The 27,857-nt window shown below is 39.2% G+C and overlaps 2 protein-coding genes across 4 annotated transcripts; one reads left to right on the forward strand and one right to left on the reverse strand.

Annotated features, from left to right (window-relative positions):
• Nucleotides 1–232: 232 nt before the first annotated feature.
• scnm1 (sodium channel modifier 1) lies at nt 233–4,859 on the forward strand. Of its 3 annotated transcripts, none has more exons than XM_044359062.1 (8): nt 233–396; nt 577–647; nt 771–859; nt 1,690–1,784; nt 2,121–2,221; nt 2,308–2,456; nt 2,554–2,674; nt 2,809–4,859. In XM_044359062.1, exons 1-8 carry the CDS (start codon nt 346–348, stop codon nt 2,918–2,920), a joined length of 789 nt encoding a protein of 262 aa, XP_044214997.1. In that variant the 5' UTR covers nt 233–345; the 3' UTR covers nt 2,921–4,859. The 3 variants fall into 3 exon arrangements, with proteins under 3 accessions (XP_044214997.1, XP_044214998.1, XP_044214999.1); XM_044359063.1 differs by having other exon boundaries at nt 2,563–2,674; XM_044359064.1 differs by having other exon boundaries at nt 235–396; nt 2,587–2,674.
• Nucleotides 4,498–27,808, reverse strand: tmod4 (tropomodulin 4 (muscle)). Its single transcript, XM_044359061.1, has 10 exons — nt 27,715–27,808; nt 15,069–15,245; nt 13,946–14,102; nt 12,760–12,879; nt 7,750–7,842; nt 7,042–7,172; nt 6,668–6,775; nt 6,429–6,572; nt 5,985–6,129; nt 4,498–5,872 (listed from the first exon to the last, which is right to left on the reverse strand). Exons 2-10 carry the CDS (start codon nt 15,168–15,170, stop codon nt 5,850–5,852), a joined length of 1,023 nt encoding a protein of 340 aa, XP_044214996.1. The 5' UTR covers nt 15,171–15,245; nt 27,715–27,808; the 3' UTR covers nt 4,498–5,849.
• Nucleotides 27,809–27,857: the final 49 nt, after the last annotated feature.

The following is a 27,857-nucleotide window of genomic DNA, read 5'->3' on the forward strand; positions in this document are numbered from 1 at the left end:
AGAAATGCAAAATACACAAGTGGCTGTTCCTTGTCATGAGGTTTTAACGGTTTTGTGGACTTTCCAAATTAAGAAAACAAGTAGAAACCGGTGATAACTGTTTGAGGTTAAAAAAAAACAAACAAAAAAAACCAAAAAAAAACTAAAAAACAAAACAAAACAATTCACCACCGGAAAGTTGGGCTGAACGGTATTTTCAAATAGGAAACTAATTTTTCCCATTTTTTCTCTTTTACATGAAGACATCATTGCTATGAGAAAAGTAGCTCGCACAAAGTCGTGAAGTAGCTAGCTAGTTAGCTAAATCTTTACTGACATTTCTTTTTCAGATGATCATTCATAATAATGTCTTTTAAAAGGGAAGGTGATGACAAGAGTCAGTTAAACATCCTGAAGGTAAATCTTTATTTTATTTCTTAAATCTCCTTTTATAGTTGAGATTATGCCTGTTGTTGTTGTTGTTAGCATCTTGTTAGCTGACCAGCTACCTGAATGAACGAGTGATGCTTGTTTGAAACTGAATTATAACCTCTTGTCCTGTGGTTTGTTACTCAGAGTTGTTGTCGTTTATTTCAGAAACGTCGGGTTGCCGATCTTCTGTCTAACTTTATTCCAGAAGATGAAGCAGCACTTATGAAAAATGGAAGGTGAATTGAACACAGATTTTATAACGCCATGTTTAGGTGGGCACTCGTGTAACTTGAGATTGTTAAACACATAAATAATTGATGGCATTAAGTTACATTTTTATCTGTTAATTCACTCTGTAGATACACTTGTCTTGTGTGCTCCTACCGGCCGGTGTTTGATACCGTTGACATGTTGACAGTCCACCGGAACGGGAAAAGGCATCTAGAAGGTGACACATTAAACGCTATGAACTCAAACCAGACTCAAATGTTGGTGAGAGAGTTATTGTTTTAATTATTGTTTCACATCTTTCCTAAGATTACCGATATTGCAACTTTCTCACTGTGCAGCCTGTCGTGTAGCAGCATTGTATTCTGGTCTACTTTAGGTGTAAAATGTATCTCTGTATCTGGTCTGAGTGTTAAAATGCTGCTCTAGAGAAGTGATGTTAAGCAGTATGAATGATTTAGATCACTGTTTTATCTCCAAGTAAAATTATAGTTTTGCTTTAAGAAGTATGTGGACTGTAGAAATATGAAAAACATACTGACAACCATCAAAATTAACCCAAGTTTGCAGTTCACCACTAATAGCTGATGTTCAGCATAGTTGTTGAGTTATAAGATGTATTTTTACTGTTAAAAGTACTGTGTTCCTTATTATTTATACAAGTGCTTTGTCCTGACACTGTTTATTATTTATGGGTAAGTTTCAACTGAACCATTATATCTACATCATGACTGAGATACATCAATTGAGAAACTGTGTATGCATAAAATAACAAGACAGTCTGTTTTTGACTAATTCAACAAATCAATTGAATATCTGATTAATTTAGTCACTTCATCTCAATGGTGCAAAACCATTTAAATTACCCACAGTGGCATAATACTCCCAGCCATATAACAACGATAGCTACCATGGTATAATGCCAAAATCTCTGAGGTTGACAAATTCATATTGTCTTATAACGCCCACTATTACTATATAGATATGTACATCTTAAAGTAATTATGCACGACTATGAAAATAAACTTTTTATACGTTCTGTTTTTTCAGGATTAAAGTCATTCTATGGCAAGAAAGCACGGCTGAAGAATGAAATAACAAAAAGGCAACAGGAAAACTTTGTCCAAGCTGAAGACAGGAAAGAGGTTGGTAAGAACATGATGATACATGTACAGAAAAGTTGCTTCTGGAAAACAGTAACAACAGACAGACAGAGTTAGTCAGATAATTCAGCAGAATGAACTCGGTCTTAGTTCTTTGACTAACTGAGGCTGTTGATCCGTGTTGTTATCTTGCGTCAAAGGCTTTGGGTGGTGCCCTTGTGACTACCGTATGACTCTGACATTTTATATCCTGCCAACTGTTTGTTGTGGGGTTTATGTCAGAGAAACAACACTTGAGCGAGTACTAATACTAAGTGAGTGTTCATTAGTCATCGAGACACTTCTACAAGTCCACATACAGCTTGTTGTTTTTTATAGGAGCCCTCCACTTCAGCCCCTTTACTGGAACAAACACGGAAGCTCACCCATCATGCTTTACTGAAGACTGTACCATATAACAGCTGCCATAGAAAAACCAGGTGAGTGAGATGTTGTACACGTCCACGTATATTTTAAATCTTAGAAAAGGAAAAACACATAATAAAATTCTATCATTCTTTTTAAGTACAAAACCTGAAAAAGGACCAGCGAGCATCGGCTCAGATCCCAGTGGGGGCGCTTGCGGCAAAACACCATCTGCACAAGAAAAAGCATGTCGGACAACTGAAGTTTCAAACAACTTATCACCAAGCAGTTCTAGTAGCTGCACAGCAGGTAAAATCTGTCACAGGAAATCTTTTAGTTAACTTTGTGTTGACAAAGATCAAGGACTGGTCGTGCTTTAAGTCTGGACACGGTTTGTCTTCTGTAACCAATAAAGAGTCGTATCCATCAAAACACACAGAAGGATCTCAGCCTGCAGCGACACAGGAGGCAGAGCCTATAACACCCCAGAGGAGAAGAGAGCTGGAGCATTACCTCAAATTGAAAAGGTACAGGATTGTGTTCTTATTTGACCTGGAACGTAGCAACAATGGCTAAAGTTGTACATTCTCACTATTGGATGTCAGTTCAATGTCAATCTCATAATTCTCAGTGCATTTCATCGTGCTTTGTGCTTTTGTAGTGACGGGTGGCTGCAAGACCGGAGCGGCCAGTGGGTTAAAGATGAGAATGTGGAGTTTGATTCAGATGAGGAGGAGCCTCCTTCGCTCGCCCCTCCACCTGCAAGTCACTGAGAGGACTGAAAAATGTGCGGAAAAACACAGATTAACTTGTACCACAGTGGTACGTTTAGAGGCCACAGCGCTGTTCTGAAACAGCTGCATGTGCAAGGACTGTTTTTTTTAACAGATTTTTACAATCCAGAAATCTTTCACTTTGCTGATAAGTTGTAAGAGAATCCTGTTAGTCACCACTGATCATCAGTGGCATCTGTTGGTCCTTTTACTGTGCTATTAAATTCACAATTACATGAAAAGTGACTTTTTTTTACTTTCTTAGCTCAGAAAATGATTTTTATGCTTGTATGCTTTTAGATCAAATTCCCATTATTTTAAAGCCACTATGTGTAGAACTTCAAAAATCCCAACAGAGACCTCACACTGACACTATCAGAAAAGACACTTTGCAATGTGTGCGGCTTTTGCTTTCTGTGCATTAAAGGTGCAGTGTGTAGAATTTAGTGGCATCTAGCAGAACAGACTTTGCAGAAATGGAATATAATATTCATAAGTATGTTTTAATTAGTGTTTAATCCCACAAAAATAAGAATCATGGTGCTTTTGTTACCTTAGAATGAGCCCTTTATATCTACATAGGGAGCAGGTCCCCCTCCACGGAGCCTGTCATGTTGCACCGCCATATTTCTATAGTAGCCCAGAATGGACAAACCACACACTTTCGCCTTTTTCGCAAGGTTTGTGGTCACTGTAGGTTCTCCCACACACTTGGAAGGTGAATGTGAGGGGAGGGGTATTCATTTGGTTGCAATCTACAAACTCACCGCTAGATGCCACTAAATCTCACACACTGGTGCTTTAAAGCAACACCAATTTTTATTATCACTATAATTTTTATAATCACTTGAAGGGCCTTAGGATAGAGGATATGATATGCTTGTCAGATTGTAAACCCTCCTGAAGCAAAATTGTGACATTTGGCTATATAATTAAAAATTGTTCCACCTTGGAGGCAAGATGTCACTTGAACGCTGCTCTCTTGTGACTTTACACAGTGTTACAGACTTGAGTATGTTAACCTCACCAGCATCAGCGTCAATATGTCTTGCTCATGGACCCCTCAGGAACAGAAAAACAGAAATGAAAACTGAACAAACGCTTGACTCGTCACCTATAGAAGGGGTGAGACTATTTTCATCCCCCTTTATTTCCTGTCTCGTGCCTTTCAATTTAGTTCCATCACCTCTTTCTGGTAGGACTAATCCTTAGTCAGCTTAACCGTAAATCAGCAGCAGATGGGCGGTATTGGTGCTAATTTGGGTAGTGAAGCCACCGGTTAGTGTTCTTCACAGGGTGTTCGTTCGGTGCCTCTTCCTGTAGAGTTGGTATAAATTGGATAACACCGTCAGGGTTAGTGAAAGGGGGCAGAAGGACTTAGCATGGGTTACTTTCTGATGACACCACTAATGCGTGTCTAAAGCAAGCTCACTTCATTATTTTGGGGCTCACAGCATCACCGCCTCATGGGGAGGCTCTTGATATGTTGAAGATCTTTCCCACACGTCATGGAGACTTGGCAGTATGCGTGTAAACACTTGTTATGATGAGAGAAGTACAATCTTTTGAAGTCAAAATAATCTTTTTTTTTTTTACCTTTAATATCATATTTGCTCTTACAGCATTACAACTTACATAGTCCTCTGATGCAAATATGACAAATAAAGGAAAATAAAGGAACACAATATGGTAAACACATCTGTCACAGCATGCATGGCACCCAGCATTACAATCCAAAAATACACTTGTGTTTTACTGCCAAACAATGATCAAAAAGGAAAACCCCCAGAATAGACTGTGACGCTGACTTTAAATCATTATAAGGTACCAAATGTCCTTGAAGCCTGCTTGGCTTTGAATATGACCTTTTGTTTATTACGTGGTCATGTCAGACTTGACATTAAGTCAGAGTGTTTTAAAGAAATGAAGAAATAAGTTTTAAAAAATAAGGGACGGAGGGAAGGCAGGAACCTAAGCAATGCTGTCAAAATCCTCAGAGGTTAGCAGCTGTTTCTGTTCATAAATCTCTACGGGCGCACACGGGTGCCCCCCCCGCCTCTACCATTCGTCCGACCCTCTTAAAGTTGGTTCTTATATTTGGAACAAGGTAACTCAAGACCAGTGGACTAGGTTATGTTTCACATCGGGGTTGGGGTGGTAAAAATAGCTCAGGTGCTTGGGGGAAGTCAGAGGATCAGGAGAGACATTAAGGGATTAAAGCGCTGCATTTCTTAACATGAAGAGTTCATCCTTAAAATGCTGCAGTATACATCAGTCTTGGGGAATATCATCATTTAATGTTTATTATTCACTAGACACATCATCTGGATCTAATACAGATTATTAACGGTGAAGAATTAGAAGATCACCTGTTGTGAGCTTCTGCTAAACAATTATGTCTAGTTGTAGCAGCAGATACTGAAATGCACCAAAGTATGTGCTGCTTCGGTTAAGAGTAATACTCATATATCCAATATAAAATACTCATGTCAAAATAAGGTGTAGAAACAATGAAATTAAACTTGCCAAACATTTACAAAAAATATTTGAATATATATTTTATTTAAAGTATTTACAGTTTTCTTCCCACAGATAGCACCATATTGAAAATGTTTTCATGAATGAAAAGGGTTAACCTTTTGTTTTGGATGATTTTTTAGGCGACGCACAAAACTAAAAAGCACAAAAAAAGACACTTCACATTTTGCTTGTGACCTATACATTCCTTTATGATGAATTCAGCAGTCTACACAAAGCTGGCTGCGGTAAATGAAATGAAATGAAATGAAATGAAATGAAATGGATGTTTGGCAGTTCATTCAGCTCTTGTGCTCCACACTGACAAGCTAGCAGAAGGTTGTCGACGGCGGTCTGTTTGCAGGCTCCAGGCGCTTGAAGGGGTTGTTCTTCTGTTCGCTCTTTGTTGCTTTCATCTTAATCTCTGCTGGCGAACTGCAGAGAGAAGAAAGATCAGATTAAATAAATATTTACCTCTATCTTTCCAGAACTCTACATGCACATTAAAAATTGATTTTCTAAGCAGGCAAGAAGATCCGTTTCTTACTCATGTCGTTGTTTCGTGTGATGGCCATGGCGGCTCTGGCGCGGGGACCCTGCTGGGTGAAGTGATAGCCGAACTTGAGGATGCTGGAGTTGTTCTCCAACATGGAGGCGATCTCCATCTCAACTGAGTCTCCCAACTTCTGCCTCTGTACCGGAGAGAAGACGAAAAGCAGCTCATTCAAAAAGACTGTCAACCGTATCAGGAAAGTGCATAAAAAATTACTTTGGCTACATCATGTGAATGTATAATTGGATAAAAATCAATTATTAAACATTTTTCAAGATGAAAGTGGTGCTTTTCAGTTTTGCACGCATGCTCATAATGCTTGACTAACACAAGGTGATTACACCTCAAAATACATTAAATCTGACATATTTATTATTTATGTGTCACCGCATTAGTTACTGTGCAGAACGTGCACAGTTGTAATGTTTTATTTCATACCTGGTTATCGATCTTGAGCTCCACCAGTGTGGCATTGTTGGCCATGGCCTTGATGATCGCCATCATGCCGTCTGAAGTGATGAAGTTGGATTCGATATTAAGACTCTGCAAGCTGGTGTTCTCCTGCAGCATCTCAGCACATGCCTGACACACAGAGACGTAGAAAATATAGGCTATAAAGAACAAAACAATGACGATAAATAGTGTTCGTCGGCTGTCGCACAAAACGATGTACTCACGTAGGCCACAGGGTCGTTGCTACGGGTTGCGGCGATGCTAAGAGACTCCACGAGAGAGTTTCCCTTCATCGCCTCAAAGATCTCTTTCAGCGTTGGGATGGGAATGTCCTGCAACACAAACAAAGGGGCTTCACCTTTACGAGCTTTGGCTGAGGCTCACAGATCTGCAGGTTTTACCAATCGACTGATCGCTACAGCAGCTTATTTCACTGATTAAACCCTTTACTCTTTTTTAAATATTTGTTAATCAGGAAGCATGATTGTCACTTTCAGAGCTTGTGAACAGCAAAAAGTAAAACTGTGTGGGTCTAAAAAGCGATTTGGGAACACAAGACACACTGGTCATTTGATCCGTTTCTTCTTGCTGGGCTGACCTTGATGTTGTTGAGGTTGACTTCAGTCAAGCTGCTGTCGTTACTGTGGATTCTCTCCAAGGTTTCCTCCACATTGGTGGTGTTGGGCGGCTCATCGGGGAAGACTTTGAACGGATCCGCCTTCACTACACCTAAAGAAAACACAACGTAACAGCTTAGGCTACAGAGTGACAAACCGTAGTGCAATGTTATGGTCACTATACTATATCTGAATGTTTTTTCATGGATCGTGATCGGCCTGTAATCGAGTTCAACGGTTGCATTCCTTCCTTCATTGAAATGACAATGAAATTTTCCTTTGATATTTAGTTTTTTCTTTTTCTTCATATAGTTTATATACAGTAACTTCCAATCACTTACTGTCCAGAACATTTAAAGCCATTTAATACCATACCTGAGTTTCAGTACCGATTACAAAACAATGCTTTTTTTCTAATTTCTTATTGTGTGCACAAATGCATGTGTTTAATATAGTCTTCAAATAAAACAGATGTGCAAGAACTTTGTAATGTTAAGTACAGTAAAATAAGCGAAATGATGATTGAAATAAGGACATTTTCTGATCAAATAATAAGTAAACAAGATGAAGAATCTGACCAGTGGTGAACTTTTTAACTTATCATCTTATCAGTGTCAATAGTAGATCATAAAATATCTTTGCCATTAAAAAAAAAAAGGAAAATGTTGATAAAACCGGGTCATACGTACTGTTGATGCCTTCTGTGTTGGCGATGGTTCCTTGGGTGCCCAAAGCGTCGTAGTACTGCTTGTTGCTCATCAGGGTGTACATTCCAAGGATAGCTGCAAGTACAAGAAAAACAGTCACTATGAAGACAAGATAAAAATATCTGTGATATTTGAGTGAGATTATACTGTATGTCCTGGGTTGTACTCTTAATTGTCATGTTTGTTTTTCCAATCTGTGCCGTTGCTTTGTGGCAGCACCGATTTATGCATCATCTCCATTGCTGCATTTGCAACTTTCTGACTTTGACAAAAAAAGAGATTTTGAACAAAAAGAGTTAGGTGTTGCCTCAGCTCATGTGTGGCTCAACTCTGTGTGTCTGTTTGACGAGATAAGGATATTGTTGTTGTCTGAGCTCAGCAGGAAACTCGGTCACAGGCTGTGATCGCACAGTTTCCAGGGGCCCGGAGGAAATAATGATACCACATATTTACACACTTAATACACATGTTTCTGGCTGAGAGGGTGGAAATAACTTTCTCTGTGATATCATCTGTTGATATCATGTTCATGTTTAAAGACCACACACAGTTTAGAGAAAGAAGAGTCAGTGTTGGTCTATAGAGAATGAACTGGGAAGATAGATTTGACCCTTAAGTCTCAGAGACTTTTTGTACATTTTTGGTGCATTTTTCATGACATACAATATAAAACTATTTCTTATCTGAGATAGAATATGAACTTTATACACTATGTTGAATTCTTACTTTGTAACTGCTCTTAAAATACACAGTAGAAAAAAAATCCTCTCAATGCGTCATTCTGTCATAGAATTGGCCATAGTGGAGAATCTATTCATATCCTTTGGTTATTAGCTAATACTACTACTAATAATAATACATTTAATTTACAGAGTGCTTAAGACTCAAAGACTCTTTACACAAGTTAAAAAGATCCTAAACTACAAAAACACACTAAAAGCACAAGGTAGCACACAAAATGAATCACGCAGTATTAATACCACGGTGTAAAAATATTCCATTGCAAGTAAAAGTTCTGAATTAAAAATTTTGCTCAAGTAAAATTACGTGCATTAACTTATTTTTGGCCACTTGGGGGCAGCTCAACAAGCTGTAAACACAAGTCTGATATATTATCACCTCTTAAGTTGATTTGGTTAACTTGCTAGAACAAAGTGGCTTATCTACACACTTAACAGACACAAAGGAACATTGATATTGATTTGAAGTCATGTGCCACCTGGTGGATAAAAGTGTAATATTTACTCTAAATTTTTCTCCGTTTTGGTGTCCACCAACCCCTTGGAGAAATATGTGTTTCTAGAGCCGCTAAATGCTAACTTTGTCTGCTGTTTAGTGCTTGACAGGAAGCACACAGAGGGTTTATCGAGGCTTTTTTGAACTGAAAACAGCTGCGTCTGGAAAGTGATCCAAAACAGAAAGTTTGCAGTTTGTAAAAACCAAAACAGTGAGCTAAAGGACGCTAAAAAGCTTGACAGAGTTGTAGGGAACCGCAGTGTCAAGTGATGGCGATCCCATTCACATACAGGTAGTCACTTGATCCATTATTAATATATAAATATTGATTACAGTAGCTTTAAGTATCAAAAGTAAGAGTATTTTTAAGCAGAATGGTCCCTTTCAGAGTGCTAAATTATTTCATTTAATTAATGATGCATTTTGATGCTAAAATTGGTCAAAATGGCGCCAATTTATATGATTTTATTCAGTATACTATTGGGTAGTTCAATCTATAGCATTATATTATATAAACTGAATATGTAAAATCTGTAAATAAACAGTATTATCTCCCAAATGTAGTGAAGAAGGTACTTTCCACCACTGGTATCATATTTTACTTTCAACCAACTAGCTGATTTATTTTCACTATTTTAACTATTCTAACTTTATTTAAAATTTGAAATTTGATTTATTAGTAGTAGACTAATTAGTGTTTACATGTGTTGAAAGAAAACAGAATAATTTCTTCAAAATGTCTCCTACATTTTTACACTTAAACCCAGAATGAATGAATGAGTGAATATTTTCCACATTGCGTTCACTGAACTGGTAATGTTGAGATTTCTCCTGTTTTTACTGTTTATGACCACGAGGAGGCAGACATGCTGATTCTTTTCATGCTCTTGTTGTAACCCGCCGGCACCAAACTGTGTCACACACCAACTGCCGTGACAGGAGCCACCCCTCCACCTTCCCACCCACCAGCCTCCTGACCCGGTGTGGGGAACCATGGGAAGGGCCTTGTGAGGAGAGGGAGGCCAGTGAGACAGCTGCCTGCTCAGATGGGCGTTACTGGCCATGAACACCCTCACGTCATCAGTTTGGCCCTGAGAATAACCCACAGTAGCTTTGCAGCACAAACTAGACTGCAGATAACTAGAAAGCCCAATATAGCAACGTGTTAATATCATGAATAAAACGTGAAAATTAAGTCTTCACGGTGACTTAACTCTCTCTCTCTGGCCTCATGGAGCAGGTCGGCCAAGCTATTCATCCCCTTTTAGTCTGTTTGCCAAAAAGCCTAAACAAAAGACTGACACAGGCTAACTGAGGTTTAATCTTCATCTGGACTCTGTCCAGGGTTAGAACGGTCTCTTTGACAGGCTGATGGAGCCGGACAAACAGGCTCCCCTGCTCTGCCTTTCCGGATGCCTGCCTGCCTGCCTGTTTGGCTTGTCAGAGGAGTGTGGCCGGGTTTTCAGGGTGGTCAAAGGATCACACTCAATAAAGAAAACATGGTTTATGATTCAATTGAATCTCAATTATAATATCATTAGCATTTATTCAGCGTAACGATTATACACATGTAGAAGGTTTCATAATATTTATGGCTTTCAGGTGAATCAGTAAGTCTGATACATCAGTTACTGTAACTTAAAGGGAAATTAAGTTATTTTTTTCAAACTAGGTCTCACTCTTATAATTGTGTCCATTCTGAGTATAGATCATTCTTACTTTGTGCTCACCACCTCTAATGTGGAGATTCAGGAAAGACAGACTACATCCAAACATTGTGTTTACTGGAACAAGCAACATACGCCTCCTAAAGCTTTGCAAATAAACTTCAATTTTAAAGAAATAATTTTTAATCCAACACTGACTTAAACCCCCTGGATTAGCTGTTGTAGCTAAATACATAGGGGAAATATTTGGGAAAAGGCACTTTAATTACCATAATTATGATGTAATTGTATCAGATTTAGCCAAATGGCAAATTGTCATGTACAGTTGATGGGCAGACAACACCCTGTAATGTAATTTAATGTTTGCTTGTAATACTTGTGATCAAGGAATTATTCTACTATAGCGCGTACTACTTAAAGATCAGCTCCAGTACATGAATAAATTGTCAAATCTACACCTCCTGTATTGATTAAATGACGTTTCAATAAAGAAATGTTTCCAAATGACTCCAAACAAGATGCTTCTCTCATCACACTGTTGATTCTAAGCGTCAATAATATGATTTTCAGGTTCAGGAAACATGAAAAGCTGTGGCTTTTCTATCTGTGAACAAAGTTGCTGCCCACTTGTCTGTTACAAACAGATACTGTATCTTTGCCCCCGCCATCCCCACGTCCACTCCACCCTTCCTTTGGTGGCCTCAGTCCAGGCTTATTTATTTTTGTGTTGCTGAGCGTGGGGAATTGGAGCCCATCGCATGTCTGACCATGTCTGTTAGCCTGGGACTACTGAGCTGTCTCAGTGTTGAGGCAAACAATGTGAAGCTAACAGCAGAGAGACTGTATAACTTCTGTAAAATAGAATTATCTGGGTCACAGAGTCACTGAGGTCACACTATGCAGTGTATGTCATAATGGGTTAATAAGCACCTGTTGCTGTGAAGCAGCATGAGGACAAACAGATGACAGGAAGAAGAGTCAATCAAATCCCAGTGTGACAATGAAACCTGGTCTTCATTTCAGCTTGAATATCATCGTTACATCGCTGATGGCCATTGTGGCAGTGAGTCAACCTGGTGGGTGACTCCACTTCCACTTGGGGGCTTAGCCCTTTGAGAGTCTACTCTCCAATCTCTAATAACCACTCCAAAATGAAGAGTGGCCAAAATAGTAGCTTGGAGAGCTAAATCAGTTGAGTGAGCTTGGTCTGCTACGCCCAGTGGGCCCAAAGGAGACCACGGCCGAGCTGCGCCAGAGAGGAAACACCAAAAGCAGTGCGACAGGATGCGGAAGCCGGGCGAGCTAGGCTAAAAACTGCTAATCCATACAGACCAGCAGTTCCAACAATCATGCTGGCTAATGTTTGTTCTCTAGACAGCAAAATGGATTATATAACCCTACTATCAGTGCTGGTCATTCACATGCAGCAGCTGTCAACATCGAACTAAAACATACACTTTCTCTCTAAATGCACTGTGCTGCTAACTGTTCTTTCTTTTTCACTCTTGGGATTTATATGTTTTTATCATTTTTAAGGGATTTTTTAGATACATATTTTAATCCTTTTTGTTGTTTTTGCACTGCTGTGGCCTGGAAGGAACAGCATTTTGGTTTTTGTGTGTGTATGCAAGCACACAAGAAAATGACAATTAACTAAAGCTTGAATCTTGAATCTAGAAAGCTGTTTTTGCATTAGTCTGCTGAAAGTGGCGAGAGTTTAAAATTTGGACCTATGAGCATGATTTGTGATATCACAGCTCAAATTATCTCAAAGAGTGGTTCCCAAACTTCTCCTGTCATTTACCCCTTCACACCCATCCCATATAAATGAATTGCATCTCTATTAACACAAAATAATATTGAGGAAATTAACAAAAGGAGTCAAAAACAAGTTGAATGAAATAACATGAACTGCGTGTTTCTTGTGTGCAAATAAAATCCAAAGCAAGATATAGGCTTTTTGATATTTTGAATGTGTCTGATGTGGCAATGGGGCACTGAGTGAACCTGAAAAAGTGAAATGACTAGATGAACGGAGAACTACCGCCGCTGCTATTACTATTACTAGTAGTTATGGTGGTTGTCTAACCTGCAATATCACACATCTCTGCATCTGTGGCGTTTTTCAGAGCCTCCTCGAGCTCCGGCTCCAGTGTCACCTGCTCATGCTCAGGGATCTCTGCCGCTGCCTTGGGCACAAAGGTTTTTCCTGGAGATAGAAATAAAGAACAGATGAGTAAAGAGATGAAAAGTAGGGCAAAACAGACAGAGACGATCAGGAATGAGACAGGAAGGAAGAGTTTTGTTGTAAATAGATGATGGAGAGAAGTGAGAGCTGGATAGAAATAAGCATTTGAAAAGGCCAGACAGAGTGAGAGGAGAGAGGATTTAGTTTGTTGTTCCAGTATTTTAGAAAAAAGTAATTTTGCATTGATGATTGACATTTTTGATGTTTGTATTCATGTGTAGTCTGCAAACCAAAATTTCCGAAAGCGACATCTGACATAGAATTAAAGATCTTAATGGGATTTCTGCGAGCTGAAAGTCTCAAGCCATAAATTTGTCTCTGTTTTGGTAAAAGCTCTGTTCGGATCATGTTTCCCAAAACACGAGTAAGCCCGGGCTTATCACGGATTTGTGGAGCAACTCTAATAAACTTAATTTTCCACTGGAGCCAGATTGTGCTTTCTTATCTTTTTTTTTTTTCTTTGTGCTGTGCTCATTCATCTTCACAGTTTTTGTTCTGAAAAACCCTAATTTTAGACAGAACCTACATATGCCCGTTCTATTATTATCAGTTTCCATTCATTAGATGAGTTGCACAGGAACTGCAGTACAAATATTCTCAATTAAGTCATTTTCCTGGTATAGATCGGACATGTCAGCCTGTGCGACTATGATGGAAATGGCCTCAAAACTCAATGAGCTGCAAAAACCCTGCACAGATCTGAAACTAAGAGCCAGTGCAGCTGTGCAGCGGTGCATCGCAAAGTGCAATACTATAACAGCTATCTGATGACAAAGAAAAGACCTGTGGAGATTTATGTAAACAGGTTAACAGCTATTGTGACCATTCAATACATATATACTGTAATTCTTTAATAACTCTAATGTTGTCTGCTTGTGCACAAAAAGTACAAAATAGTTTTTTCCACCATTACAGGATCATGTGGTTTATATTTCTGTATGTGTTACTCATAAAAATCCTGCCTTCAAGAAGAATTAATGCAAAAGTAAATTTGCTATGTTAAATATTATGTGACAGTTCTTCCCACCTTTCTTCTCCCCAGTGAAGGGCACCAGGTCTTCCCTGTCCGGGTGCTCCAGGGCCTCCTTCTCCAGGTACTGGGTCAGAGCGTCACGGTCATATGGCCCCGTCGGGCTCTTCTTCGTCTGGTCACGCTGCCGCAGACCAGCTGGCAGCATGGCATTCTGGGAGAACAGGAGGTCAAATGTTATGTTGATGTGGCATTAAGACTGGAGAACAGGGAGAGACGGGATCATCGTTTTAGTGCCCGGGTGGATTAAATGAGAGTAGAAAGTGAGCAAAGTGTTGCCACATCCAGATCTTTTCATCTATCATTAGAAGATGGAAAACACTTCGGCAATAATTTCTTTGATTACTGAAATTAGTTTTTATTTGACTGCAATAACCAAGTAACACCACTCTGCAGTGGGTATACCAGTTTAAGCTATGTACATAACTGTTAGGTAATTTTTTAAATCTGTGGTTTTTCATTTTGTTATGTGCATATTATACACAATAAGTTTTGGTTTCTCTCCCAGCTCTCTGTGGCACTTGGTTTCCCAGAGTAATCAGACATAGTTTGAGTGTCCCACAATGCACAGCAACATTACATCACATAGGTCACACGCTGTAGGTGCACTTTGCGAGAACACTGGCGACAAATGTGAGCTGATTTTTAAGTTTCAGAATTAAAAACACTGAAATCTAAGATGTAATTGAAGAACTTCTGCTGGACAGGTTGTCGTTGAAAGGAAGAAAGGCCTGAAGCACTTTCTTTCATTATTTTAATTACGGAAAGTTTGTAGTGGCAACACTTCCTTTTACTGGCTGCAGGGGCCTTTCTTTGCTCACTTCTTGTGTCCATTACAAATGTAATCACTGGTGGGTTCACTGAAAGGAAGACATCATTGCAGGAAAGTCTAACTGAAACTTCTTGTTTTTGATTTTCTGTATCCTGCAGGTTTTTGTTCCTCAGACAGTGGTATCAAGTAGCTGCAGAACAGACTGATTGACCACCTGGAGGAACAAAAACATGAAGGATTTAAGGACCTCAGGCATCAGATCTGACCACTAAGGCCTTGTGGCATTAGAGAAAGTGATCACAAGTCAACTGCCTGGCAGGTTAAGACTAATCGAGCACTCCACCGTACCTCGGGGTCCATCTCCTGCAGCTCATACTCCAGCTGATCCAGCTCCTCAGCGCTGAGGCCCTTGAGGATGGCATCCTCGTCAATGTCCCTGGGATCCGACATGGCTCGTGAGGCTCTGGCTCACATACACACACACTCACTCATACACACTGCTACGCACCCTTGGGTGGGATGGCACTGTGGGAGAAGACAGGGGAGACAGAGAGGAGGGGTGATTCACAATGAGAATGATTTTTTGTTTCTTTCTTTCTTTCTTTCTTCTTGTGTTCTTGGTGTGACATCCAAAACATCCCTGATCATTTAGTACTTAAGGACTGAACTGAATCTGCACCCTAACCTCTGTTCATGTATCAAAATTCATCATGACTTGTGACTAGTGAGTTGCTGTATTTTTTTTTTCATGTCAAAAACCCCTAAAGTTTGAATGTATTTGGAACAATTTAATGTAATTATAGTGATATTTTATACATTTCATACATTAACAGTATATTTGCTTTAGACAAACTGTGGCACCTGTTGATGCAAGACAAAAAGCTGACATATCTACATATTGTAGCGCTTCACATTGTATTGTACAGTATTGTTTTGTTTCATTTCATACCGTATGAGCATCATATACCATATTCTGCAGTATAAAATTGCCTCGTAATGTACAGTATTGTTTTGTATTGTACTGAAAGGTATAGTACTGTATAAAATTTGTTTCATACCATTTTTTAAATCGCATTGTATGATAATGTACACTATTTTATTGTATAATATTGTATATTGTATCATTACATAACAATATTGTCTTGTACCATATCATAAAGTATTATATGTAATCACATCACATTGTACAGAATCATGTTATATGATATCTTATCATGTTTATCATTTATGATATTGTACATATTTTATTGCATTTTTTGTACAGCATCATATTGGATATTGGATTATTGCGTATTGTATTGTTTTGTATTTTCTGTATTGTATTATATTGTATTGTTACATGCAGTATTTTATCATATTGTATCATATTGTTTCATTTAATTTCCTGTCACAGTTGTTTCATATTGTATATCACATCAAAACAGAACACACAATATTTTGTCGTATAATCTTGTGTCATATTATATTATACCGTATGTTATTGTTTCTATGCTTAATGTACAGCATCGCACTGTATCGTATCACATCATATCATATCATATCAAGTTTGTATCATATCGTAAATAGAAGAAGTTTGAGCAACAGACTGCTGCTTGATAACACACAGTCCTAGGAAATTTCTAGTGAACAGATAACACAGCAGATGGAAAACATGAAACCTCCGATTAGAATATTCAAAAACCAAACCTTTTTATGCACACTCAATGATATTTTACCTGGGAACCCCCTGGAATCCTCTCATGGACCACTGGGGCTCCCTGACTGTGAATCGCCGTCCTTGCCAAATAGTTTTATTGAGCTTATCAGCTGCTCTATCCAGAGCACTTCAATAATGTGGTGATGATAATAATAGATGCATTTCCAATAATACATCTGCAAAACTCAGAAGGAGAAAGTCTGTATAAACATGCTGCAGCAGCTTCCATCACATGCTTACGTGAGCCTTATTTTCATCTTAAAAACACATGAGAGGTGAACAACAAACCGCTGATGCCCTGCGGTTTGAAAGGCGAAGAGGCGGAGAAGTGAAGAAAGTGAAGGAGAGAGAGAGAGAGAGAGAGAGAGAGCAAGGTCTTTGTAACTCTAAACCCTTAGCTCACCACACAGCAACTAAGAATAGCAGAATGAGAGAAGAGAAGGGTGGAAAGTGCGATCCCTTATTTATCATTGACGGACACTCGTTCATACAGTAGTGGACCCACCCGAAGCTTATCTACACCCAGTGATGAAAAGCCACAAACACCTAAAGACAAATATAAAAACAGTCTCTTGATACAGCAAAGAGCAGTGAGTTCAAACTACACCGCAGGGCCCTCAAACGAGGAAATACCACAACGATAGCATACATATACCTCTGGGTCAAAGTATGAGTAATGCAGCTATCAGGTTTGAGGTCCAATGTTTTCATTTTCAGTCCAAATTTCATCCCAACTTGGCCAGAGAAGAAAACCCATCACGGTCCGGGTCAGAATGTGGTTTCATGCAGCCAATCTGCTTGTACAATGTCAGTAACAGTTAACATCTGTGATGGCAACAAGAGTTCAAGAACTTTACAGAAGATGGCTTTCTGCATCAGTATATAATCATGCGTATATTGGATTGATTAAAGGGATTTTGAGTCATGTTTAATGTGTACAACAAGTAGGAATTCCATCAGTACAACTTTTCTTCTACTACATAAACATTTGTTACCTCCGCCAGCCCCTACAACAACCTCAATAATATTATCTAGTAACTGGATTTAGTATTGAAGAGGCAATTCTCAATAAAGAGGAGAGAGCTATTCTCATCAGGACAGAAAGCCCAGAAAAGTGTCTCATGAAATGGTAATACACAGCTGTCTTAAAGCTACTGAAAACTTTCCAAAATATTGGAATTTCCACTGCAACAGAATTTATTTTGTGCTATTCCAGTGACTCTGCACAGTAGAGTTATGGATGTATATGGACATGAATAAAATCTCTTAGCCAGATATGAGAGCATCATCAGCTCCACTGACATTGACTTAGAGGTCGGCCATGTGAGTCAGAAGTTTTGTTTGAGATTTTCCATTCAAATTAAGTTAATTTGAATGTAGGTCTTCCAGATGTGAATCAGAACTACAACCTGTCTCTCTGCTGTCAGTCTCTCAGCTTTCCACATGAATGCTGCTTTATTATATAAAGAGCAAATTTCAGCATCTGATATAGTAATCAAGGAGTAACTGGTATGACCGCAAACCTGGCAATTATCCCCCCTGCAGATATATTATACTAATACTGAAATTTCTGTGTCCTGTCTGTGGTCCTTCAAATGAAAAACTGAATGTAAAGTAAAAGTGAATCAAGACAGCAGGTGTTGTTACTTTGAGGTTGTGGTGTCAACAGATCAAGTCAAAGACTTATACAGTAGAGCATAAGGTCCTGACATACCACAACCAAATGATCAGGTTTCCTTGACAACAGTACAGAAGCTCGGTCGCCATGGGAATGGTACTCCAAAACGATTCCAGGACCTATGATAACCCTGCAATTAATGAATGTTATCAGACATGCTAGGCTTGGACACTCTATTCTATTCTACTCTGTTCTGTTCTGTGTACCTTGCATTGCTTTGCTCCAGTGACACAAACACCATGTAATCATAACCTTGTTCGTCTCAAGGTAACGTCTGTTTGGTTGGATTCACAGATCAGATTACATTATATTAGAGAGGACACACACAGACACACACACACATGCATAATGTAGATACTCCCCATGACTGTCTGTACTCACATGCTTAACACCGTATGGCTGGTGAAACAATACCTTCAATGAATCATGTGCATATTTAAGATATGCAGTATTTTTCTCTGAGCCTAAAATTTTGAGACGTGTACTCTGAATTTATATCAGAGAAACACTTTTAAAGAGGACACATCATGCTCATTTCCAGGTCAGGTTCCAGGTATTTTTACTCTGGGGCTCTACTGGAATATCTTTCATCATTATTTACAGTTCAAAAAAGCAGTTTTTAGCTCCTGTCTCTTTAAGACCCCCCCCCCCATCCCGATGAGCCCACTCTGTTCTGATTGGTCAGCTTCAGGAAACTTCCACCAGCTCCAGAGGCTACGTAAATAAACAATAGTAGTCGGATTTTGCTTCTTTTTCTCTTTCTGTACTTGAAATAAACTTCTCAGATACATCTGTACATGTTCAAACTCGAATCTGATCCGAAATATGTGAGTGGAGAACATGAATAACCTTAGCAACAAAGACTGGGGAAGTAGAGGTAACTTTGCTAACATAGCGTTCATAGCAAACTGAAGCCCTGGATTTTGATTTGAAGGCTAAATTCTACATATTCTCACCTCAAGAATTTTGACTATGTTTAACATAGACATTCAACAGTATTACAGTATAAAAATGTCCGAAAATTACAAAAATCATGTTATGTTTAGTAACTGCAAGGTCATTACAGGTACTGGAATCATTTTCCATGGCGACCAAGCATCTGTACTGTTGTCAAGTAACAAGTCTACAGTTCAAGGCAGTTTCTTTGTTAGAAATAAATTATAATAAGATGCTCAACTTTTCCTATCCAGTACAGTAGTAGATACTCACTCTAGATTAGAATATGGACACAAAAGGGCAGCATCATGTTTCAGCTTTCAGCAACGCTCCAGTTGATTTAAATTCTAAACATCTTTGATCACATTAGCAGAGAAAAAAGTATTCCTGTATCAGGGCTTCTTTTAACTTTATTTGCTGGAATACAAACCAACTAATATGAATGACAGAAATGCAAAGCTTGGCAGAGATATAAAAAGAGAATGCAAACTCCTTATTTAACTACAGTAAGAACTAAAACTATAAAAAACCCCTGTTAAAAACATGTTCCTTAATGCCTAACAGCTTCTTATCTGCTCTGTGTGGCTCTAATGTGTAAAGCCAATGACACAAACACGGGATCACACTGAGTGTTGAGGAAGATGGAGGAGATTTAAAGGATGAGGGGAAGCTGAAAACACACCACCTCAACACATCAAGTGCCACCCCTGGCACCAATAAGAAGCATCACGCTGCAGCTGGTCAATATAGTAGTTACCTAGACGTAACTCAAGTTCTATGAGTACAGCACAGGACAATGAAATGCCAATGGGTGAGTTGTAGGGGTGTAATGTTATGTGTATTTGTCCCGAACCATCATGGTACGGATGTTACGGTTCAGTGCATGCAGTCGTATACACTGAATATGCTCTGTGAACCAAACAATGGTCGTGTAGCATTCCTACATCCATGTAATAGTTTAAACTACAGTGAAAAGCAAGCAACCAACTAGTAAATACCCACTTTAGTTGGGCCAACATTGTATTGAAGTACAAAACAGCTTTTTCTGTGGAAAAAAAAAAAGTTTTTTTAGGGGTAGCACATCGATGTGTGCCTAGCCGCCGGTGTGGGGGTTGTAGATAGAGAATAGGGGCAGGTGTTTTGACACGCACTGTTTTGTGGTGGTTATGGCCTGAAGGAGGCTCAGGACAAGGTGGAGGATAAATCTATGTAGACTCAACTCACTTTTTGTGCGGGATGAAAGGTTTTACCACCATTTTCAAGCTGGAAGACTCTTAAGCTGAAAACACACTGCCGCCACAGCGCTGCGATTAAGCTAGCCTAGTTGGTACTCACCTGTTGCCAAAAACCTCAAAGTGACCATCAGTCGCTTCCCTGTACAGATGAAGTCCCTGTGATTAGTATTTTGACATCTTATAAGTGGTGTAACCATTTCCAACAGCCTGTAGTACTGCTCTGGTGCGAATCAAGAGAAGATTACAAAACAAAATCCGTCTTCATTTTCCAGCTCACGACAAAGATGAAAAGCTCCCTTGTGTTGTCCTGCTCCAGATCTTCTTCCAATATGTCTTGCTCTAAATTACAGTAGATGTCCTCTTCACTTTCCATTTTGACTTTTTGTCAACTGTTTGACCTGTTAAGTTTGGTCAACTGTTTTGTTTGTTTTGTTCGATCAGGGTGCCATGAGCAGCTAGTTTTCAAAGAAACTTTTTAGACAACTGCCAACATTAGAATGTTCCCTGTTGTTGGAGAATGTTTGATTGATGTGCCATGGGCTTTACAGTACTCATTACTGAAAAAAGTAATAACATTACTGGAACATGTTACAAAGTAATGCATTACTGCCCAACACTGGTTGTCAATCATACATTATACTATATTTTTACAAGGTTATTTTGAAGTGTCAAACTGTGATAGTCTTGTGTCCATTGGGATAAATGAAAAGAGCAGAACAGATACCTCTTGTGCCTGCAGTAATTTGTGATTTCCAAACTGGTTTCATAAGTGACCTTAAAGAAAGAGGAGACTCTAGTCATATATCATGAGACAAGTTAAAAACAAACCTTTTTCAATCGGACCAATACTATATAATTTTGTTAATCTCTCTCTCTTTGTTTATCTTTATCTCTTATCACTGTCAGTATATTGGAGTTTTCTCCCTGACATTAGATGCCATTGTTTTCGCAGATTTGAGCTAGTATTGCAGAAACATTTGTCTGGAATTCTCTATCCCAAATCTAGTTTTGGCATTTAAATGTTGAAAATGAGTAATAATTAATATCAGCCATAACCTAAACCTTTCCTTTTATAGTTTCTCAGTGTTTATACTTCATTTAAAGGTCCTATATATAAGAATTGTGAATCAATTTACATGTATTAATCTTTTTTTTATTGCCAATGAGTAATACCTTCCCCTACTTTCTTTGTTGTCTGTAACAGCCTGTGGACTGATTTCTGTGTGAAGGACGGTTTTCTGTGAGCCTTACCTCTCTCCCACTAACATCAACAAACAACCAGCATAACGACAAAACACAACACAACAAAAATGGTCCTATCTGACTAGAAACACCCTGCAGATATTAGTTCTCCAGCTAATGAGACAGCTAGCTGCCTCCGTCAATCACCACCAAGCAGCAACCTCTGGGGCTGAAAAATGAAGCCAATGCGGAAGTGCCAAAAACTGCAGTTCCTTGAATGGCCACTTGAGGCTCAAAAAGTGAGTCAATCCCCATAGACCCCCATGTTAAAATGCCCAACTTTACAGCAGAAATAAACATGTTTACAGCCTGGTACAAAAAATGGTTTTGGTCTCTATAGCTAATTTTTCATGACAACTGTACAGGGGGTGAATTTTTTTATAACTCACCCGTTTAAATTTTATTGAGCTGTAAAGTTATGCATAATGATGGACATGGCTGCTTTGAGTGACAGGTCCGCCAGCTGCTTGGTGGCTTGTTTCAGCCATTTGGCTCACCTATTTGCCCATTTTGGATTGGCCGGGAGTGAGGTGAACTCAGTCACTGCCAAGATGGCGATGGCCAGAGTGGCAAAACCGCTCTTCAGAAACCAATAGGTGACATCACAGTGACTATGTAAATACTTTATATAGTCTATGATCACCACACATTTCACAACAAAACACTCCCGCAATGACAAATCGTCCACTCCTGAGCATACACATCTAAAACATTATTTCCTCAGAAAAGGAGCAGAAAACAAGCTCCAAAGTGATAACAGAACATAGCTTACCCCTTTTGTTTTTTCTGTTGGTGGTCCAAAGGTTGTAATAAGCACACATTTCAAAACAAAACCGCAGCATGTTGCTCCCCGGCCACAGCTCACGGAGTCTACCGGTGTTTGGTAAACACAGTCGGTAAAAAAAAGTTGGCGGTTTGCGGGTTGGGTCAGGTTCAGGTGGTTGATTAACACATATTTTTGCAGGTTGGGCAGTGCGGATTGGCTCTCAGAGTAAGCACAAGCATGAGCAACAAGATGCTGACTGCAGCTCAGTCACCGGTGTCACTAATGAGAAGGAATTTCTGATTCTTACATATAGAAGCTTTAATGCAAAGAACAGTCTGTGGTTTGCCTGCAGACAAGCCTTTGAGCCTCGCTCATTGTTCTGAGCTTACAGTGAGGGCTACAGACTGCATATCAGCCTGCCAGTTAAAGACTCGAAAAGCTTAATACTTTTATACACAGTTTTATCAAAGGTTCATGTTGACTTTGATTTGGGATTCCATGAAATTATATTTCCTGTTTTAGATTTTTACAGAGAGGTACGAATCCAAATTAAATCAATATTTTACATATTTACAGTCCTGGGGAATATTTGTCGTCAGCTTTGAAATATACAATAGGTAAGACATGAACAAATACAAAGACTAGCAGATAATACACTCTTGAAAACTGAACAGCAAGAGTGAACTTTGTGTTTTCATTTGTTTTGACATTTAATTTGGCACATTCCAGGAAGCCTCCAACCACACTGGAAACAGACTGGACTGAATGTGCATCTGTCCCCAGCAGTCCCAGTGGGAATTCTATATGAACCAAAACAAACTGGGAGTGGAGGATGGTGGTGGCTGTCACCTGCCGCTGCCAGCTGGCTCTGAATGCTTCTTTTTCCAGTCAAAATCTCAACCATCTCCTGCACCTGCAGCTGCTCTCTTTATGGAAGTGGTGACATGAGTTGAGCCTGGTATGTCTAACTTTTATTGAGTTTTGATTAACGACAGCTTATTGCATCTCAACCACTTTTACTATGTTCAAACTGTAACTGAAAGTATGCTAGTTCCTCACATGTGACACAGGTCTGATGTCGGGTCTGACAAGAACAAACAAACAAGTTCTGACCTGGAACAAGTTGTACAGTCAGAGACATTCAACCTACATGTGACTCCTTAACAAGTCAGATTAGAATTTCTCTTCATTACTCCAACAATGAGCAAATGTTATTCTCCTGAGATTAATGTCATAATCACAACTATCCAGGACAGTGAGGAACAAGAAGGGACAGAGAGACAGACAACTCAGATTTAATGAGAAGCCTCAATTCATACAAAACCTGAGAGCTAAAGCTGTGACGAAAATGCAGTGAATAAAATTAATGCTGAATACTACAGAGCCCCCCTGGGGTTTGCTGGGGGAAAAAAAAGATCCAAGCGTAAATCTGTGTGCACATTTTATGAACCGTGCTCTCAGATTCATTATTCGTGCCCACAGATTTGTAAACCATGCACACAGATTTGTAAAATGTGCCCACAGATTTGTCCTTCGGACAAGAAACGCTTTTCTTCAGAGAAGAAGGACCTTCATGCATGGAACATTTCAACGGCAACGGCATCTGCCAAGAAAGTCCAATTTATCTAGATTCAAAGGTAGATTTAATGCTATATTGTGTTGTGCATTGGATGTTTCACAGCTTTCATCGTGTAACATTGTATTTTTGTGCTTTTCACTCCAAAACCAACCTTTCAGTTTGAGGCTAGCGTGGAAGCAGCTAACGTTAGCTAACCAGGCTTACTTGTTAGCTAAACTTTGTGTCACTAGAGACTTCAATTTATGGTGCAATTGCTTGTCTTCAAGGTAGATTTAATGCTATGTTGTATTGTGTTTACATTCATGGTATAAGTGAGTTAACTGGACCCTCTTCAGTCATATATGTAAGAATTAGAGGTGTTTTGACATGCATTGTTGGTTTATTAAGATCTAGTGTGGTCTTTGTGTTCACAAATGTGTATATTACCAGCAATGGGTTTGTGCATGCAGACTACAAAGCAAAGAAATGTTCTAAATAATGTAATGGATGTCATGTGTCCCTTTTTGACAGGTGTGAGACCTCCATTGGTAGGTTGATGCATAAACTCACCCTCTGACTGCACCAGGATAACCTGTAAACAGCCAGGGGGAAACTATCAGATGGCAAATAGAGAGTAGAGTCCATCATTTAGACAGTGACACATTTATGTTGTTTTGGCACCAGCATGTTTCATTTGAAATGAAACAATGACTGAAACTGAGAGTGCTGACTTGGTTTTAAGTAGTTTTGTGTTCACATCCATACTGGGTAAACAGTGAAGCAACTGTAGCCCCCCTTTTTAGGTCATTTTAGGACAATGCAGGAGGAGGATTATCCTAAATGTACTGCAAATGCTGCCAGGGAGTTTTTTTATGACCCAGCAGTGGGATGTTCTCCACTGGCAATGTCATTCACCTGACCTCAGTCCAGCTGAGCAGGTGTGTCACTCACCGAAAATCAGACCAAAGGCAAAAGTCCAGTTTCCAGCTCAGGTCTGGCATAGAATCACCAGGAGAGATATAAGTGTCCTCTGGGATCAATCAATCAATGACTAAAAACAGTTTGACACCAAATATTATATATCATTACTTAAGTTTGTTTTATTTGGTCAAATGATCTTTGATCCACTAAAATTGGAGACCTTTAGTCACAAGTAACAACTAAAGCTATAATTCCTACGCTGTTCACACCATCAAAGTGAAGAGGAAAGATTAAGCTCATAGTCATTTATTTTCTTTATGCACTGCTACGTCTTTATTTAAACCTAATATTAGAAACTCTTTTCAATATAATGCACTCCAGCGCACCACTACCACCCACTACAACCTCAGTAATAAATAAGTAGAATTATCACCTGTCTGACAACGTGAACAACAACTGAAAATGAATTTAATTGAATTTAAGTACTGTCTTTTAATTTACTGGATGATTAGACACGATGGTTTATCTCAGTACAGTTGATGTACAAATGTATTAATTCCTCGTCATCTTGTTTTTGTCATATGACCTCCGTCTCCTTCAAAATAAATAAAAAGTATAATCTCTCTTTGTTGTGGAAATGTTCATCCACTTTTTCTTGCAAACAGGCTGAGCGCGTCAGTGGCTCACATAACAGTCACGACTTTAGAATAGAATACTGACAACGGAGCGGTTTATGTTTCACATATTGGTGAGTAAGGGATATGTATGTATAAAAACAGATTAGTGAATTTGCAGAAAATGCAGAAAATAAAAGTCTCTGGTGTGACCACAGCTTTAAGAAATAAAGTTTACATTGAGCTTCTTTATAATTTACACTTCCATGTGAGGCTGAAGTTCAGTTGCATTTGATCAAATCTGAGTCTATTGAATATAATATAAATCCTTTCAAATATATATTTTTTTATATCTTTGTAGGTTTTGCTTTTTTTAAAAATGATTAATAATGTCATATAAAAACTAAAATCAAGACGGATATCCAAAGAACTAAAGCTCAAGTGGCCAGATAGACTATAGAACATTTTCACTTCATTTTTTCCAAAGGAAGCTCCAACATATCCGACTTGGCACTTCATAATACGGAAGTGTCTGGAAGTCAAGCAAATAGGGACGTCTCACATCAGCCAAAGTCCATCATTCAAGCAGATTAAACCTCCATTTAATGAATATAGTGTTATATTGTCAGTGCACAGTATTTGTAATGAATGAAGAGGCAATTTAGTTCAAAAGAGGGCTAATGTAATCACACTTTAACTGCATGAGGTGTGGGTTGCATTGTCAAAAATTACAACTAACATGACATGATTATTGCAACCATTATTGGTTTTCCATTCTCAACAATCTGTTGATGGGGTAAAGGGTAAAGTTACAAAATTATTTCATGGCTTAGTGCTTCAGTTTGATTCAGTTTGTCAGTTAACAAAGTCATTTGAAGAACACGCTGACAGTTATTTTTTTTTATTTTTAGCAAAGATGAGTGGAAGTCTGGGAAAAAGGGGGACTTATTTTGGAGATTCGTGCAGTAAAACCATGATTAAGGGCATGTGAGCTTGTATAGTTTTGTATTGTTCTCATCCATTAAACATTAATGGGAAGGAGATTCGGTAATTTGAAAAGCACTGCATTGAGGCGAGCAACAGTGAGGATTTACCCTTTAGTTTAATAAGTAGACCAAGACCATTACAAGAGTTTAGATTTCACAGTGACAAAGGTTATACTCTCATAAATGCTCTAAAATGATTTACACTCGGCTCCTGTTCCAGGGCATTTGTATTAACTAGGGCAGAAAATAAACTTTGAAGTCATCCCTCTTAGTTTTACTGCTCTTTCTTTTTTTCTTTTCTTTGGGCAGAGGTGTATTTCTTCTGTAATAGTAGCAGGGGTGGAGAGGCTTTTTAAATGACCAGACCAAGTCTTCTTTCTGCCACCAGATTTGTCACCATCCACAGGTCGCCTTCTCCACGTCTTACCGCCCAAGTGTAACATTCCATATCAGCCCTCAGCTTAATTTTAGCTTCACAAGTCAGCTACTTCCAGCCGTGTGAATCCTCCCCGCCTTAGGTTCCTTCAGATTGTGTCAGAGGAACCATTTTGAGGCCCCCGTGAACATCTTGACTGCATAGACTTTGCACCCAACGAGAAGTTTACAAGTTTGATTTCATAATATTTTAACAAAAGACAGTGCCAGTTTGCACCTCCTGCAAGCCCCTGATGCAAATATTCAAAAGAGGCTATACGTGGAAATGTTTTTTAAGACACAGAGACATATTTGTCACATTGTCACAAGGCCACCCACCTTATTTTTGTATCACAAAAAGACAATTTGATCAATTCAGATATACAAATGTCAGGCACTAATGGGTCTTAGCTGGAGGGGATGTACAGGCAGAGGGCAAACTTAACCCTCCCGGTCTCTAAACTCTACAGCCCACTGAGACAACATCTCCAAATCCCCTGTGACGAATTAACTGCACAACGATGGACAGCTATTTGAAAGCTTAACCCCTCCACATACCATACTGATAGCTTCATTTGAGTGACAGTATTTCGTTCTTTTGGCTGGCCCTTTGCAGAAGCTGCAGCTGGGAAAAAAGAGCCTTCCATAAAGTGACATAAATTGATCATTTCAGCCTGAAAAGTTCACTATCAAGTCACCAAACTTCTGCACAGAAAGACTTGAATTTTGGACAGCAATTAACTCATATGTCCCATATTCATGCTGCAACTTTGTCCTATTCCACAAACCCAGAATCTCACAAGAAGCTCTGGCTTGAAGAAATGAAGCCCCCCAAACAGGCAACCCAGAGAGAAAGATTAAAGTGTTGGTCAACCCCGGCGTGCTGGCGAGATCCCCCCAAAACACACACACAGCGACAGAGAAAGAAGGAAGCAGCCTCACACCTACCTTCACAGAAGCGCAGTGCTGAAGCCCCTCGGCAAGGCAGAGCCTACAGTTAGAGACCGGAGAGAGTTGTACCCCCACCCCCCACTCCACCCCCCAACACCCCCCCTCCTCTCTCTCTCTCTCTCTCTCTCTCTCTCTCTCTC

Source organism: Thunnus albacares, chromosome 8 (assembly GCF_914725855.1).
Source record: "Thunnus albacares chromosome 8, fThuAlb1.1, whole genome shotgun sequence".
NCBI lineage: Eukaryota > Metazoa > Chordata > Actinopteri > Scombriformes > Scombridae > Thunnus > Thunnus albacares.

What these genes read in the sequence shown, in the direction of transcription:
- tmod4 (XM_044359061.1), bottom strand. Translation starts at nt 15,170, where the DNA reads ATGTCGGATCCCAGGGACATTGACGAGGATGCCATCCTCAAGGGCCTC. An exon ending in CTTCACTGGGGAGAAGAAAG is followed by an intron (nt 12,880 to 13,945) that starts GTGGGAAGAACT and finishes TTCTATCTCCAG; the next exon opens with GAAAAACCTTTGTGCCCAAG. An exon ending in TCAACCTCAACAACATCAAG is followed by an intron (nt 6,776 to 7,041) that starts GTCAGCCCAGCA and finishes TTTGTGTTGCAG; the next exon opens with GACATTCCCATCCCAACGCT.
- scnm1 (XM_044359062.1), top strand. Translation starts at nt 346, where the DNA reads ATGTCTTTTAAAAGGGAAGGTGATGACAAGAGTCAGTTAAACATCCTG. An exon ending in CGGGAAAAGGCATCTAGAAG is followed by an intron (nt 860 to 1,689) that starts GTGACACATTAA and finishes CTGTTTTTTCAG; the next exon opens with GATTAAAGTCATTCTATGGC. An exon ending in AGCTGCCATAGAAAAACCAG is followed by an intron (nt 2,222 to 2,307) that starts GTGAGTGAGATG and finishes ATTCTTTTTAAG; the next exon opens with TACAAAACCTGAAAAAGGAC.